Here is a 16,399-nt window from a genome sequence, read left to right on the forward strand (position 1 = left end):
TTTTTGTTTACTTTTGTTTTTTTATTTTTTTTATGTCTAATAAGTTATTCTAATTGGAAATATCTCATTGGGGGTATATTTTTAGTTCCATGCTCTAAGAAGCATGGAATCATATGTTCAAAGTTAAAACTTAAAATAAAAAAAAAAACAGAACCTAAAAAGTAAATACCCAAATTATCAAATCGAATTAGTCGATTGGTTTCACCTTCGCCTTCGCGACATTCCAAAATCAAAAGAAAAAAAAAAAAAAAACGAAAGAGAAAAGAAGCAACGGTAGCGGCAACGGCGACTTGAGACTTCCTTCGAGGCTTCCCTCTCAGTCCTCAGTCCTTCGAGGCTTCTAAAATCTAAACCCCTTTATTTCCGACATCTCATTCTCAATCTCCACTCTCCAGAGAAAAGAAGCAGCGGCAGCGGCGACTTGAGAGTTGAGACTTCAGTCCTTCGAGGCTTCCCTCTCAGTCCTCAGTCCATCAAGGCTTCTAAAATCTGTGCCCTTCATTTCCGACATCTCATTCTCCATCTCCAGAGTCCAGTCTCCACCCCCACCGGTTTCCGGCGACATCCCCTGCCTCCACCGGTAAATATTGTAATTTTGTGCACTTATGCGTTCTTTTTTTTTCTTCTTCTTCTAATATCCAAAGTCCAAACCCTTTTCTTCTAACCACATCTTTCTATTTCTTCCTTTTGCAGCGGAAACCAGCTGTCTTCCTTTACTCCGGCGACAAATTCCGGCCAGCACTGCAGTAAGTCAGTAAGTGTTTTGATTTTTTTTTTTATTTCAGTTCCTCTTTTGATTTCAGTTCTTCTCGTACTCCTTTTCTTCCGGTTATCTCTGTGTTTTGGTATTTTTCTTTTGCAAGTTCAATTTGTACTCCCTTTATTCCTGTTTTAGTCATTTAGAGTAATGGTTTTTATGATTGTATTGTTCTGAATCTGCTGCAATGGGGTTGGAAGTTGGAACATAGTTGTTTATGTTTGTCAGTTTGTGTCTTTGTGATTGTATTGTTCATAAAAAATCTATTTTGTTTTCTGATTTTTGGATAGAATTTCTAATCCCTGTCTATGCTTTGAAATGATCTGAAACACTCTGCTTTTTATTCCCCCTCTACCTCTCACTTGTTTATTTAAATGCAGATTCTTCCAGATTTTGACTTCCCCATTTTTACGTTATAGTGTTATACCCTTTTGGGTTTTTTTTTTTGGACCATAGTGGCTTCATGATTGCACTTATTTAGACACATTGGCACTGTATTGCAACTTGAAGCAGTACCAGCACTTCTCCAACCATGCACTAGGATGTCATATGATTCATATTTCTTAATTAAACCTTTTGCATAAAAAAGGTGCCAATGTTTGTGCTATTGTAATACTTCTAGTCTTCTATTAGAGTATTAGTTCTATATTTTTAATTTTTTTTTCTATTTTCTGTCATTGTAGACAACTAGACATCAGCTCTTTATACATGGCCAATGTTGATGGTAGTAGTGGGGCTGAAAATATAAGTACAGCGGGATCAGGGATTGATCCAAGCAAGGATCCAAAAAGGAAAGCTAAGTCTAATGATCCTGGGTGGAAGTATGGATACTGGCCTAATTTAGAAGACAAGAATTGTGTCAAGTGTATCCTTTGTGGGGTGGATACTAAGGGAGGAATAAAAAGATTGAAGCAACACTTGGTTGGTGGCTATGGAGATGTAGCCAAGTGCACAAAGACAACTGCAGCAATTGCTACAGAGATGAGAGAAGCAATCTTGAAAAACAAGAAGAGGAGGGTGGAAAATTTGGATGATTTGGATGTTGGTGGTGAAGATTTACCTGTGGAAGGGGCTGAAGAAGGGCATGTAGAGTCGGATTTGGAGGGGGGCTCAAGCCGCTCAAGCCTTATCCCAAGCTCTGGAACAACTTCAAAAAAAAAAAAAAGTTATCATTCAGACCATAGTCAAACAACAAGTAAGGGGTCCCATGGATGCTCATGTCAAGAGGCGGACTCCTGAAGAGGTTGTTGCAGAAAAGCAAGGTAAAGGTCCCCAACAGACTACAATGGAGAACCGTATGAAATCAGAGAAGGAAAGAGATAAACTTCGTTCCTACTTTGCAAGGTGGGCTTATGAAAGCGGTGTTCCATTCAATGCCTTGAGGCTAAGGAGCTTTGAGGAGTTAGTTGAGGCAATTGGACAGTATGGGACAGGTTTCAAGCCCCCTTCATTTCATGATTATAGGGTTCCTCTATTGAAGTCTGAGAAGGAGAAAATTGATGAAATAAAAAAGAAACACACAATCTCTTAGAAGAAAGGGTGCACTCTCATGTCTGATGGGTGGACAGACAAGAAAGGAAGGCACTTAATTAATTTTCTTGTCAACAGTACAGAGGGGACATTCTTTTTGTGGTCTATGGATGCATAAAGTCAAATACAAGATGCGAAAATGTTATTTGAGCTCCTTGATAGTAAGATTGAGGAGATTGGAGAGGAGAATGTGGTTCAAGTGGTCACTAATAATGCTTCCAATTATGTTGCTGCTGGAAGGTTATTAATGGAGAAAAGAAAGTTGTATTGGACTCCATGTGCAGCTCGTTGCCTAGACCTTATGATGGAGGAGATGGGCAATATAAAAACATATAGGTCTGTGATATTGAAGGGGAGAAAAATTACTAGCTTCATCTATAGGCATACTCGCCTTCTTGAAGCTATGAGGGTACATACAAGAGGAGCAGACTTAGTGAGGGCTAGAGTAACCAGATTTGCATCTTCATTTTTAACACTTCAGAGCTTATTGAAGCATAAGGATAATTTGAGGAAATTATTTCTTTCTGATCACTGGGAGAGTTCTAAGTTGTCACATACAGAGGCAGGGAAGCAAATTGTTGAAATAGTTATTTCCAAACCTTTCTGGAAATCTGGAATGGTGTGCAAGATTGCTTGAGAGCATTATTGCCTCTTCTTCAAGTATTGAGGATAGTAGATGGAGATGAGAGGCCTGTATTGCCTAAAGTATATATTGCAATGGAAGAGGCAAAGAAGAACATAAAATCAAATTTTAAGGGCATAGAAAGAAAATGGAAGAAGATCATAAAAATTATTGATAGGCGTTGGACAAATCAGATGAAGCGCCCAATATATTTGGCTGCATTTCTCCTCAATCCAAGCAAGTACTTTAGTGCAATTAAGAATGAATCAGATGAATCTGTAGCCAACTCCTTGATGCATAAAGCAAATGATACCTTTAATGATATTCTTGCAAGGATGGTGCCTGATACAACCTTGCAAGACAAGATCAGTGCACAATCTGTTGCTTATACTGGAAGTAATGGAAGTTTTGCAAAGGAAATGGCGATTAGACAAAGGGACAAGTTGAATCCTAGTAAGTAATTTTCTTTTTAATTTATATTGTTTAATTGTTTAACTTGTTTATACTTTGTATTTTGTATGTTGATTTTAATTTAATCTATATTTTTTCTTATATATATATTTATAGTCGTTTGGTGGGAAAAACATGCAAGCTCTACACCTGAGCTTACAAAGCTTGCAAGGCGCTTACTTGGCCTTTGTTGCTCATCTTCTGGTTGTGAACGCAATTGGAGCATATTTGAGTTTGTGAGTAATTGAGTACTTTAGTACTAAGTTAATTTTAATTTTGATTTTTTGTTTTTTGTGTAGTTTTATGAAAGAATGATTTAAGGAATAAAAGTGATATTTGCATATTGTTAATTGTTCTTCAGATTCACACCAAGAAGAGGAATAGGTTAGAGCATCAACGTTTAAATGATCTTGTCTACATCCAGTATAATCACCGTCTTCAAGTAAGATTTCAAGAGAAAAAGGAACAATCCAAAAATTCTAATCCACTGGTGCTTGATGATCTAGATTGGAGTAGTAAGTGGATGATTGGCGTATCAGATGATGAATTAGTTCATCCTGGGGATGATCTCACTTGGAGAACTGTATCAACAGTTTCTGGAGCATCTTCTTCGTTTCATGGCACCAATAGAGCAAGGAGGTCTGGACCATTAACCAGTGGAGCGGTTCCAGCATTGGCCTCTTATTCACAGCGCAATAGGGAGAGGGGTGAGGTCCGTGAGGAGTTTTCAAATGACGAATTGGAGTTCGGATTGGAGTTGGAGCAAGAGGATGTGCGTAATGATGAAAATGTTGCGGATGATTTTGGTATACAAAGTAATGTTGTAGGCAATCAACAGGAGGAAGAAGATGTTTTGAATATACTTAATTGGGAGTAAAATTTGAAGTAGTGAAGTACTTATTGAACAATTTGTATTGGAATTTGGATGGTTTTTTTTAGACTTTTCTTCACTTTAAGTATTTGAATGTTTAAACTTTAATGATTACTTAATTTTGGCATTTTACTATTTTAGGGTATTTTATGTTTTCTTTTATTGAGTATTGATTGACAGGGTCACATGAGTAGAAATATAGTGGATTAGTGGATGACCTTAGGGCCTACTGCCTAAGCACTCATTTTGGCATCATAGAGGTAAGTATAATAATTTACCAACCCTTTATGCTTTATATTTAATAATTTATAATATTGTTTCATATTTATATGCTATATTGCTATGATAATATGATGAACTTAGTTTGTTAATTTGTTTTTTTTGGATGAATATCTTGCATTACTTTGACTCTTTAATATTTATTTGGCAAAGAAGTAGAATTATATAATTTTTAATATGCTATTTGTGTCAAATAAAATGGTTATATAAAAAAATAGAACATTAGAACGCCTTGTACGCCAAGGCGACGCCTTGAGGCCGCCCTATCGCCAAGGCGCTTAGAAAGGCACTCAAATGCCGTGGTCGCCTTGCCGCCTTGATAACTATGTTTCCCACAAAGACATCCGGTGTCCAGTATAGTTGGTATCATGGGTTTAATGAGTATGTCTCTTCATCATCTTCATTCCCTACTGCTCATGATGACTAGTCACAGCGTGTGTCATGTTTTGGGCAGCAATCTTCCTCATCTTTCAAGCCCGCCCAAATTGTGTGTGGTATTGACATAAAGAAGGAAGTGCTTTTTAGGGGTCTTTTGAGTTTCACCTTGGTTTACGGGTGGTACATTTATAGTTGAAAGACTACGTGTACTTGTAAGTTGTAACATTTTGACATTTCATACCATTAAATGATTTTTTATTTCATAAATTTTATATCATATTTTAGTTGTTTTCGTTGAAGTTTATGTGTTATAGTACTAAATTATGTATAAAATAAGCTATATTTGAGAAAGTATACAGCCAAGGTATGCCGTAGACTACCTAGGATACAAAACAAACTGGCATTTTAGGTATTTTTTTAACGTCTAAAGGTTCCATTATGTTTAGAGATGCTTAATTAGGGTTCTTAAAGTTTTGGGCCAAAATATGGTCATTTGACGACCGAAATGGTCAAAAGAAAACCAACCACCAAAACATGTAGAGTTTCAACTAGGTTTCGGTTGAAACCCAAAATATTTCGGTTTTGACCTTGGTTGAAACCGACTTTTCCACGAGAAACTGTTCTCATGCAGAAATTCCTCAGTAGTTTCTCCATTTTGGCCAGATGCAGGCAAGTTTCAATCATTGGATTATCTCACAGGCAAACTAAATAACATAAGATGGCATGGTATTGACTATTAAGCACACATTTGTACAAACAACACAGCAAGAAGAACCATAGTACGACGCCTTCCAGGTGCCTCTGTGTTGGTGTCGCCTTGCATCCAGGCCCCCCTCCAACACCTTTGGTCACCTAGATGCCATGACAACTATGAACAACATAAAAAAATTGAAGAGGATTCAATAAACCTTATACTAGAAGCATTGCCAGCAGTAACAGAGCCTCCATCCTCCTTAAAACTTGGTCGGAGCTTCCTCAGTTTAACAGGATCAAACTGGAAGGATACAGTGGCATTAGATCAGTCTATTCATAAAGAAGCCAGCAACAAAAGAAAGCAATATCATCAAACTCCATATCTATGTGCTTATAGTTTGACTATTACACAAACACAGAACAACAATAACAGAAATAATGAAATAAAAACAACTACAGTCTATTTGATTACTGGAATCTTTTAATTTGGCTCCGTACATCCAGAATGATGAGAGTCCGCTATTTTACTTGGGGAAGATGTAATGTAGAAGATAACATACATTTCTATTCGATATATGAGGATGTCTAGAGTAAGCAACAATAAGTAGCCCAAATGAAAGAATGAAAGATAAAGAAACATCAGAATATAATCCATGATAAAAGTAAAGAACGCAAACCCATTTCAAGGGCAAATGTAAAGAACTTACATTTATATCTCAATCACCTTTTCTTTTTTGTAACATTGATTAAAAAGCAATCGTTTGTACAAAAATACAATTGGCTAACTTATCCAGGAAACGTTATAATGTCTTTCAAGAGCAAATTAGTTTATTCATAGGTCCACAAATTACAACAAAATAACCTAGAAACTACTCAAGCATATAATCAAATGAAAGAACTTAATCCCCATGCACATACACCATAAGAAGCACAGCTATAAAAAACAACATATAAAATATGATCACATGTTGACTAAAAAAATTATTAAGCAAAACACCCAATATTTACACTAAATATAATTCAATGAGAATCAATTTTCTGTAGTACTATACCTTTCCTAGACCTTCATCCATATTAACAATTGTGGATGGTTTTCCCCTTCCCATAGAGACTTCAACCTGCATGGTCATCATCATGGTAAATACAACTTACTATAAACAAAAATAAAAATAAAAAAATAAAAAATCACTTCCATTGACACCAACCGGGACTATTTCCCATGAAAAGGCACCACCATTTTGAGCAGCAATACCACGCTCAAAGCTTTGAATAGCATATGTATCCTGCATTGTTAGATACTAGGTCTTAAGTCAAAAGGGATAAGACCACAATAGAATTCCTGTACATACGCAGCTTTCCCCATAGGATTCATTCGGGGAGAAAAAACAAAGTATATTGAGGAAGTCAAAAAGATAAATTTGAAGTAGTTAACAATGTGGGTAAAACAAAAATAACAAAACATAGTGCCTTATTTTTAAGGGACAGGGGTGTTCATCTTACAAATATTATACATGCTTTGACAATCAAATCTGAGATCACCGAAAGTTACAACTACTGGACTAAAAAGTGATGAAAGAAAAAAGAAAAGAGAAAGAAAGAACAGTGCTACAAAAAACAGACAGTTGTCACGGCAGCATGGCGGTCCAAGGCGGTGGAGGCCTCTCTAAGTGCTTAGGCGGTAAAGCGGCCGCCTAAGCGGAGCTTAAGCAGTAAAGGCGGTCTAGTGTTAGTTTTCCCCCTCCCCCCCCCCCCCAAAACACTCAATACATGATGGTATTATGCATCATAGTATCATACCTTATATCATTAAAATTTAAATTTAAGCCACCTCAAGTCATCAAAATGAAAAATCATCTATGACACATAAAAATTCAGAATAATCCAACATCATAAATTAATTAAGAAACTAAAAGACAACACATAATCACAAATGACTAATCAACATTTTCTAATTTAGTAAGTTACAGAGAAGAAGCAGGCAGCATTAACCAAGCAAAAAAAAACAAAGAACAGAGAAGAAGCAGCAGTTTAGTGCGTTACAGAGAAGAAGCAGTCAGCATTAAGTCGTTAACCAAGCCAAAAAAAAAAAGGAACAGAGAAGAAGACGCAGCAGTTAAAAAAAAAAAACCAGAGAAGCAGCAGCAGTTTAGTGCGTTACAGAGAAGAGGCAGGCAGCAGTAAATCATTAACCAAGCAAAAAAAAAAAAGAACAAAGAAGAAGCAGCAGTTAAAAAAAAAAAAACCAGAGAAGAAGTAGCAGTTTAGTGCGTTACAGAGAAGAAGCAGGCAGCAGTAAATCAAGCATGCAAGCAAAAAAAAAAAACAGAGAAGCAGCAGCAGGTTAGTGCGTTAAAGAGAAGAAGAAGCAGCGAAGCTATCCAAGCAAAAAAGAAAAAAGAGAAGCAGCAGCAGGCGATACCCAAAAAAAAAAAAAAAAACAGAGTACAGGAAGACAACGACTATGGACTAGGGGCTACTAACTACTTACCTTGCTGGAGACGGAAAGATAGGAACTAGGAAGAAGCTTCATGGCCTTCGTCTAAGTCTAGTTGCCGGAATAGCAGTGCCGGAAAAGAGGAACTAGGAAGAAGCTTTGCCGCCTTCGTTTGCACAGAGTCGAAGAGTCGTAGAGTCTTAGACTTCGCAGAGAGAGAAAACTGGTCGAGGGTTTTTTACTTTTTTTAACTTTTTGAGAAGTTTTAGGTTTTTAGCTTTTTAGCTTTTTAGGGATTTCAGTTTTGTATGATCCCATGTAGCAGCATTACACAAAATACTTGTAAATCAACAAACAAAAAGTAATGAAACAGAATAAAGAAATAATGCATGAAAAAACAAAAAAAAGCCACACCAAGAGAGGCAGCCAACTTGACCACATGGCGCACCAAGGCGTCGCTTTAACCGCCTTGGCGACGCCTAGTTGGTCAAGGCTCCCGCCTTTCGTGACTCTCATTAAGCGTACCATCGCTTATCAGATGGATTCCTGCTTGGACGCCAAGGCGGCGCCTAGGCGACACCTTGACAACTATGAAAACAGAAAAAAGTTCCCTTATACTTGAAGGTTTGATGCACTTGGCCAAAGTTCATACAGTAAATTTTTTGCAACATAGATGACTTTAGATAAGTACCTGCTCATCTCTTGTTATTTTATGTTGATCTGCACATATTTCACCACAGACACCCATTCCAAAATCATTATATACATCCCATAGGCCATCTTTAAGCATCCCATCAACAACAGTATCATGACCAAGTCGGGAACCCTTCCTGTGGATATACAATGGATTAGAGCAGGTTACATAACCATCATTGTTTCCTACTAATCAACTTTATCAACAAAGATATCTATCCAAAACAAAAAAACTTCATTAACACAGATTCTTTCCCCAGGGTGGGGGTGGCAATTGTGCTGGCAAGTCAAGACTAAAATATGTAATTAACAATTCCAGCAGTCCCACACAAGTAGATTCAGTCTACATCGGTATGTAATTTCAAACATTACCGCAAAAAATTTTAAAAAAAAAAGGCACAAATTTTAAAACCAGGACACCCAAAACATCAAGCTGGAAAGGAAGGAGAAATTCAGCTTCAATGAAGAAAGTTTCATCACAACCACTCTTCTTTTCAACAACTTGAAGAAATCAAAATATTGGGAGACAAGATGCAGATTATCGATCTAAATCAACAGTCATAACTTTCCTCTTTCACTTCCAAGTAATTTTCTGAAGCATGATCTTTGGCTTGAAGTATAGATTGCATCAAGATTTGCATATTAAACTCATAACAAGAAAGACCATTAATTAGATAGTACCCAAATATACTTTTTCACAATTGCAAGCTGCTGGATGGGAAACAACCTTTCAACACAGTGGCCAAGCGTTATTTTAAACTTCAGTGACTATACCAATCTACTACCACATCCCATCTTGTTTATTATTTGTTCTTTATCTATTTTTCCCTAGAAATTCACAATTTAATTCAGCAGCACAAGCCCTCGCATTAAATTCAGAGGAAAAAAGAGCACAATATAAAAATAGAAAGAATAAATTTTGAACTAGGAAGTGGCACTGACCTTGCTTCTGCAAGATATTTAGGAGCATTAGACATGCTTTCCATGCCACCAGCCACGACAATATCATTGATACCCAACTGGATGCTCTGTGCTGCAAGCATTGTAGCTGAGGTGCCAACAAAGCACAAAATAAAATAAAATAAAAACCATGATTTTCACTGCCGTGTTGTATTCTTAAAGAGAACACTCTTTGCTAGAGATAAGGTAACCTCACCCTTCATCCCTGATGCGCAGACCTTGTTAATAGTGGTGCAGACCACTGAATTAGGTATACCTGCCCCTAATGCAGCCTGTCTAGCAGGAGCCTGCCCTAAATTTGCACTCAGCACATTTCCGAAGAAAACCTCCTGTACTAGTGCTGGATCAACATTTGCTCTCTTCAGAGCACCTACAAGTTGAAAAGAAAAAAAAAACTGACATTTCAAAAACCACATAAGCTTTCTCCTACAAGAACATAATCAGAACAATCTTATAGGATATAGCTATAAAAAAAATAAATTAAAAAAAAAAAAACTATACCTTATGAACTCAATATCTTACCTTTCTAACACAATGATGAGCTCAAAAACATCAAGCAGAGAAAACTAAGCATTTACTGTCAACTTCTCTTCCAAAAAAAAAAAGATAGTCAACTTACATTCAATAGCTATAGATCCAAGTTTGGTGGCTGGTAGAGATGAAAGCGAACCAAGAAAGCCACCAATTGGCGTACGTGAAACACCAACAACACAAACATCTGTCCCAAATAATCCAAGAACACTAAGCACTAGGGAAAAAAAAACTAATAGGACGTGACATAATAAAACTAAATTACAAACTCAAATACCTTGCCTTTCCAACAAATTCAACTGTCATTACCATCATTGCACACAAAACAACCAAATTAATTAATTTATAAAATGCGAAAGTAGATAAAATACATGCTTGGAGACAACAGAGAAACCAAGTTCCAAAGCAGAACAAGCAAAGTTGAGAGGAATCAACAACTTTTAGAAAACAATAAAATGTAAAAGACATTTTTTTTACATGACTAAGGATTAGGATCTTGATTGTAAGCTTTAGAAACAAAGTTCTTTTAAGAAAAGGGGAAGGAATATGATCGGTAAATTCTACTCAGAATTCTTCTTGCTTGCCCCCTCCCCAGGCCCCGTGGTAATGAACAAAGGCAAGGGTCCAAAAAGGAAGAAAGGGCAGAGTCAAAGGATATTTCTCCTCAACACTGTACTTCCCTAGACACAAAAGATTTCAAGCCAAATGGCCCAACACCAATTACTAAACCACCAAAACTACAACCAACTGAAAGCAATATTTTCTAAAGCAAAAATAATGCACTAAACAAATTAAATTTAGTCCTTTTGGCACATTAAATTCAGAAGGGTATCATTCATCACACGGAAAAAACCTCGAGGCTTCATTGTTTCAAAATCTACTGCAGCTGCTGGAGCCATGGAAAGATTGGAGCTGAAATCTGCACGGTACTAAAACAATATATTAGATTCCAATTAAAACTACTGGGAGAAAAAATAAATGAGTTTGACCTAAAAATTTGATGGGACGGATTTCCAGAACATGCTGGAAGCCACTACAGCACTATGACTATTATCCTGCATACACCACTCTGGTTAGCCCTCAAAACAAGTGGAAATGTTATCCATGTCATCATATAGTCATCAGTTAGTTCCCAGTCCAACTGACTTGACCACGTGCCAATATAATGTTTTGATAATTGCTTTAAAAAGCAATTCCATTTGAAGAGCCTAAATCATTGAAGAAACAAGGGGAAGAGCGCTATGCATGTAAGGTTGATCTAGGCCACTACGTTCAACATGTGGACTATACTGAGAATTCTTCATTTAGCAATATGGTTAAAATGACCATACTATCCCTCTATGAGAGAGAAATAATTGTTTCACAAAACAACAGTGCTGGAAACCGTTTCCCAAAATAAATAGAAATATACCAAGCATAACATGGAAGCATTCCAATTTCCATTAGGTACAAACACTCAGATCATGCTATTTACACACACCACAGATTAGAGCATGTTCAAGAAGAAAATTAGTGTGCTATGAGCTAATCAATGGCATCAGAAAGATATGATTAAAATTGAATGTAATATCTAAAAGTATAATAAAGTACATAAAGATATGTAGCAGGGGTTTTTTTTTTTTTTTTTGGGGGGGGGGGAGGGGTTGACCTTATGTTTGAGTTGATATAGCAAGTCAACTATTGTCTTTGATCTTTTAAACACCTAGTTTCATAATCAAAGTATGGTTTTCCATCACAGCTGTTGCATGATTAGCTAATGTATCACTCTTGGCAATCCTTATCCACCCTCTCCAGTCACCAAGAGCCAAAACTTTGCAAGATGAATGCCACCAACCCATAACAGGATCAAATTATAACTTTGACGGAGCATCATAAGCTGGAAAACCAGGAGATGTGACCATTGGAGGAATACTAAGGAAGATGGTTATTTTATTTTATTTTATTTTATTTTTGTAGGGAGTAGGGGGATGAATAAGATGGTTAAAATTTTGTCATTTCTGAAGCATGAGTAAAGGAAAATAATTTTGATGCAATCAGGAAGGATGCTAGAAACATGTGGATCAATCAAGTTTGATTACTCTTGCCCAAAAAAAAGTTTGGTTATTCTACGTGTCCATATGCAAAAACAAAAAATAATCGGAAGGTAGATGAGTGTTGCTGCGAAGCATGGTACAAGGAAGATAACTGCTAGTACCAATTCAGCAAGCATGTTCTGAAGTTGTAGATCTAATAACACTCCCTAATCGTCATGGATGCAATTTACACTATCTACTAGGGGAAATAATTGCCTTGGCCATGGTTTTTAATTCCATTTTTACGGTTTTACCACAATTGCGCATGATGGACAATTTGTGAAACTTATGGGATGCATGTATTTTAGGTTAGTTAATGGAGCTTACGTTAATATTGTTTACACCGGGGGATGAGGGGGGAGGGGGAAGGTGGAAAACAAAACAGCAAGAACAACAACAATAACAGTAAATACTGCGTAAAGAAACTGTTGTTGATTATATACCGAGAAAATGATTATCAATGGATTAGCCTTAAACTAGCCAATCCAGTAAAGTTGCGCTCTTTTGCAACCCAGGTCCATGCGCAAAACAAGGCTGAAAAAAGCATCTCAGAAAGTATTTCAAATTTTCGTTTTCGAAGAAAAGTTCATTTAAGTCCCAAAACCATGGAACTAAATCTCGCGATATATCAGCGAAATTTCGCCATATTTCGGTAATTTCACCAAGGCCGAGACGAAATGCACATACAAAATGAAAAAGTTCAAATCGGATATATCGGCATATTTCGGTCAAAAACCGATATATAGGCGAAATGTTACAAAAAAACAATTTTGTCACTTAAAGGTCACGTGACCATGGGCTTATATACCATATTTTGTAGGTCTCAGTCGATATATCGACTGAGACCTCCAAAACTCTCATTTCTTCTTCTTCTTTCCTCATTTCTTCTCTTCTCCTTGGTTTTCTTCTACTCTCCAAGCATTGTTCTTCATAGTTTTCGACGCATTATCGCCGGAAATACGTCGGAGCCTCATCCAAGCACATCCTCCAAGCATTTTCATTATTTAAGGTAATTCTTTTTTCTCTAAAACTAATTTTTTTGAAAATAATATGTTCAATACATGTTGGATGATGATGAAATATTTATATGTTAGACACCGGAGGCCGATCTACAGCCTCACGGTGTCAAAATTTTTTTTCCATATGTATTTTTTTTTTTTCTGGTTTTAAAAATTGATTTTCCTATAACTAAAATAGGAAACAATTAGGGGTAATATAACTTAGACGGGGATGAATTAAATATATGTTTGTCGAACTTATTTTTCTGCCCATAAATAATTATTTTAATTATCAAAAATTAAGAAAAATATTTTTAAAAAAAATAGAAAAAGAAATAAATAAGGAAAAATATGAGTTTTAGGTTTGAAAAATAATGAAAAAATATGAAAGTAATTTCTACATGTTTTGAAATGCATTAGATATATATTATGTTTAATAATTTTCGGTTTTGCTGTGTTAGGTCAATATTTATATTAAAATTATATATATATAATTATTTTTAATTATGTGAAAAATATAAGGGTTAGGGGAAAAATATTAAATAGCTATACAAGTGTTTTAGTATTCTAAAAGTGTCAATTAAAGTGCTTCTACATTAAATTTTTAATTATTTGTTTTACTTACATTGCAGTAAACATGTATTATTATGGCGGATCGTGAAAGACAACGTGCGAAGGGCAAGCAAAAGGTAGGGGAAAGTAGTCAACAGAGGGGGCAGAGGGAGCAAAGAGAACACAGAGAACACAGAGAACAAGAGAGACCAGCCAGCCAGCATAGGGGTGACATTGCATGGTTACATGGCACTCCAATTGATGGGGATAAGAGAAAATCCCAATGTAACTATTGTCACATGCAGTTTTTGGGAGGTGGGTCCACTAGACTTGAACAACATTTGGCTGAAGGATCTAAAGATGTTGTAAGTTGTCATATGGTCCCTACTCAAGTAGCTAGAGAAATTGGTGGCAGTTTGAGGGGAAAGAAGAAGAGGAAGGCTGACAAGCAGAGTATAAGAGAACAACTTGAGGATACAGTGAGGAGTTCAATGGGAGGAGGAAGACAATACCATGATGATGATGATGAGGACATTGCAGTACCTGATGATATACAAACAGAAGAGGAGGCTAGGGATTTTCGACGGACTGTTTCAAGAAGTAGAGTTAGTTTTCAAGATGATCAGCAGAGATAGAGAGTAGGGGGTAGTGGAGGAGCTGGCACATCTGGAGATTCTAGATCTTTCAATCCTTTTAAAAGATCACAAAATGTGAGGGCAGCCCCAACACCTCTATCAATACCAGTACCACCATCAGCATCAGATCCTAAACTGCATAGGAAGAAAGGAAGCAGTCAACCAAGAATCAAAGGAGCATGGAAGGGGATGAAGGGGTTGGTTAAAGAATCAATAGCTAAGTGGATGTTACACCATACCATCCCAGCAAACACTGCACAAGGCCCCCATTATGATACCATGATAGATACAATTGCAGAGGCTGGCCCAGGATTCAAGGTCGCCACCCCATATGAGGTAATGAATGTTTATCTACCTCAACAAAAGTCTGAGCTTGATGAATACATTAGGGAGATGAGGAGAATGTGGGAGACATAAGGGGTGACTGTAATGGCAGATGGATGGATGGACTGGGCCTACAAGAAAGTTCATCATCAATTTTATGGTTTATTGTGATGGAAGGACAGTTTTCCTCAAATCTGTGGATGCATCCAAAGAGATAAAGGATGCGAAATACATTTACAGATTGTTAAAGGAAGTAGTTGAAAAAGATGTGGGAATTGAGAACGTTGTCCAGATTGTAACGGCCAACGGAAGCAACTTCAAGCTGGCCGGTGAGAAGATGATGAACAACAATAAGTACCGGCTCTTCTGGACTCCTTGTGCAGCCCATTGCATTGATTTAATGTTAAAGGATATGGGAAAGTTAAAGTTGGTGAAGACTGTGGTTGAAAGTGCAACTATGCAAGACAAGTCACCAACTTTGTATACAACCACTCCTATGCACTCAATCTATTGAGGGAAAAATGTGGGGATGACTTGGTTAGGCCTGGCATCACAAGATTTGCCACCAACTACATTGCCCTAAAAAGCATTGAGACAAAGAAGGCCAGGCTGAGAAGTATGTTTGCTTCTGAGGAGTAGTTTGGATGGAAAGGTTCCAATACCACAAGTGGGAGGGAAGCACAAGCAACCATGTCATCTGAGGACTTCTGGACAAAACTAAGCAAAGTGGTGAAAGTTTTAGAGCCAGTAGTTAAAGTTCTACATATTGCTGACTCCGCTCTCAAGGGCCCAACCATGCCAGTCCTATATGCTGCAATGGACTTGATGAAAGATAGTGTCTACAGTGTGGCTCCTCGCAATAGCAAGCACTTCTTGGATATCATCAATGCTCACTGGGAGAATCAACTTATGCATCCACTGCATAAGGCTGGTGAGTAAATTTGTTTTATGTAACTAATTCATAGTATTACTATTTACTAATTACCTATGCATTTGACAATATCTCATTTCTATATGTCAAATTTCAGCATACTACTTGAACCCCAAGTATCAATATAATAATAGGCTTGGGTTGGAAACTCAACTTATTGATGTTGTGAAACAAGTAGTGAAGAGGTTGGAGCCAGATGGTCAACTACAAGCTATTTGCAACAATGAGGTGAGTCTTAGAATTCATTTGGAAACTCATCTTATTGATGCTGTGAAACAAGTAGTGAAGAAGTACTCACTAATTTTTCACATGGATGTAGATGAAGATATTTAGGGATGCATTGGGAAGTTTTGGAACTGATGTTGCAATACAAGGTAGAGCACGTGGTGATGCTGGTAATTCTTTTAAGTTTTAAATTACATATGTATTGAAATTTGAAAGTTGAAACTTGAAAGTTGAAACAACATTTGACACATGTCTTTTTTTGTTGTAAACTTGTAATGCAGCTGAATGGTGGGTGTTGTATGGAGAATCGGCTGAGAATTTAAGAAGAATAGCAATCAAAGTCCTTGCCCAAACATGTTCCGCATCTGGCTGTGAGAGGAACTGGAGTATCTTTGCGCTCATCCACTCAAAGAGGCGCAACAGATTGGGGTCTGAACGTCTATCTGACATGGTGTATGTGCACT

General features: G+C 37.0%; 1 protein-coding gene across 1 annotated transcript in view; it reads right to left on the reverse strand.

The window, feature by feature from the left end:
• Nucleotides 1-11,159, reverse strand: part of LOC122656083 (acetyl-CoA acetyltransferase, cytosolic 1-like) — a 34,852-nt gene extending 23,693 nt beyond the window's left edge. Inside the window, exons 1-8 of the mRNA XM_043850519.1 lie at nucleotides 11,052-11,159; nucleotides 10,287-10,385; nucleotides 9,864-10,037; nucleotides 9,650-9,755; nucleotides 8,706-8,844; nucleotides 6,786-6,863; nucleotides 6,633-6,698; nucleotides 5,796-5,881 (exon numbers count right to left, since the gene is read on the reverse strand). Coding sequence (XP_043706454.1) covers nucleotides 5,796-5,881; nucleotides 6,633-6,698; nucleotides 6,786-6,863; nucleotides 8,706-8,844; nucleotides 9,650-9,755; nucleotides 9,864-10,037; nucleotides 10,287-10,385; nucleotides 11,052-11,097 — 794 coding nt within the window. The 5' untranslated portion in view covers nucleotides 11,098-11,159. The remainder of the gene's footprint in view (nucleotides 1-5,795; nucleotides 5,882-6,632; nucleotides 6,699-6,785; nucleotides 6,864-8,705; nucleotides 8,845-9,649; nucleotides 9,756-9,863; nucleotides 10,038-10,286; nucleotides 10,386-11,051) is intronic.
• Nucleotides 11,160-16,399: the final 5,240 nt, after the last annotated feature.

The sequence above is a fragment of the Telopea speciosissima genome, chromosome 3 (assembly GCF_018873765.1).
Source record: "Telopea speciosissima isolate NSW1024214 ecotype Mountain lineage chromosome 3, Tspe_v1, whole genome shotgun sequence".
NCBI lineage: Eukaryota > Viridiplantae > Streptophyta > Magnoliopsida > Proteales > Proteaceae > Telopea > Telopea speciosissima.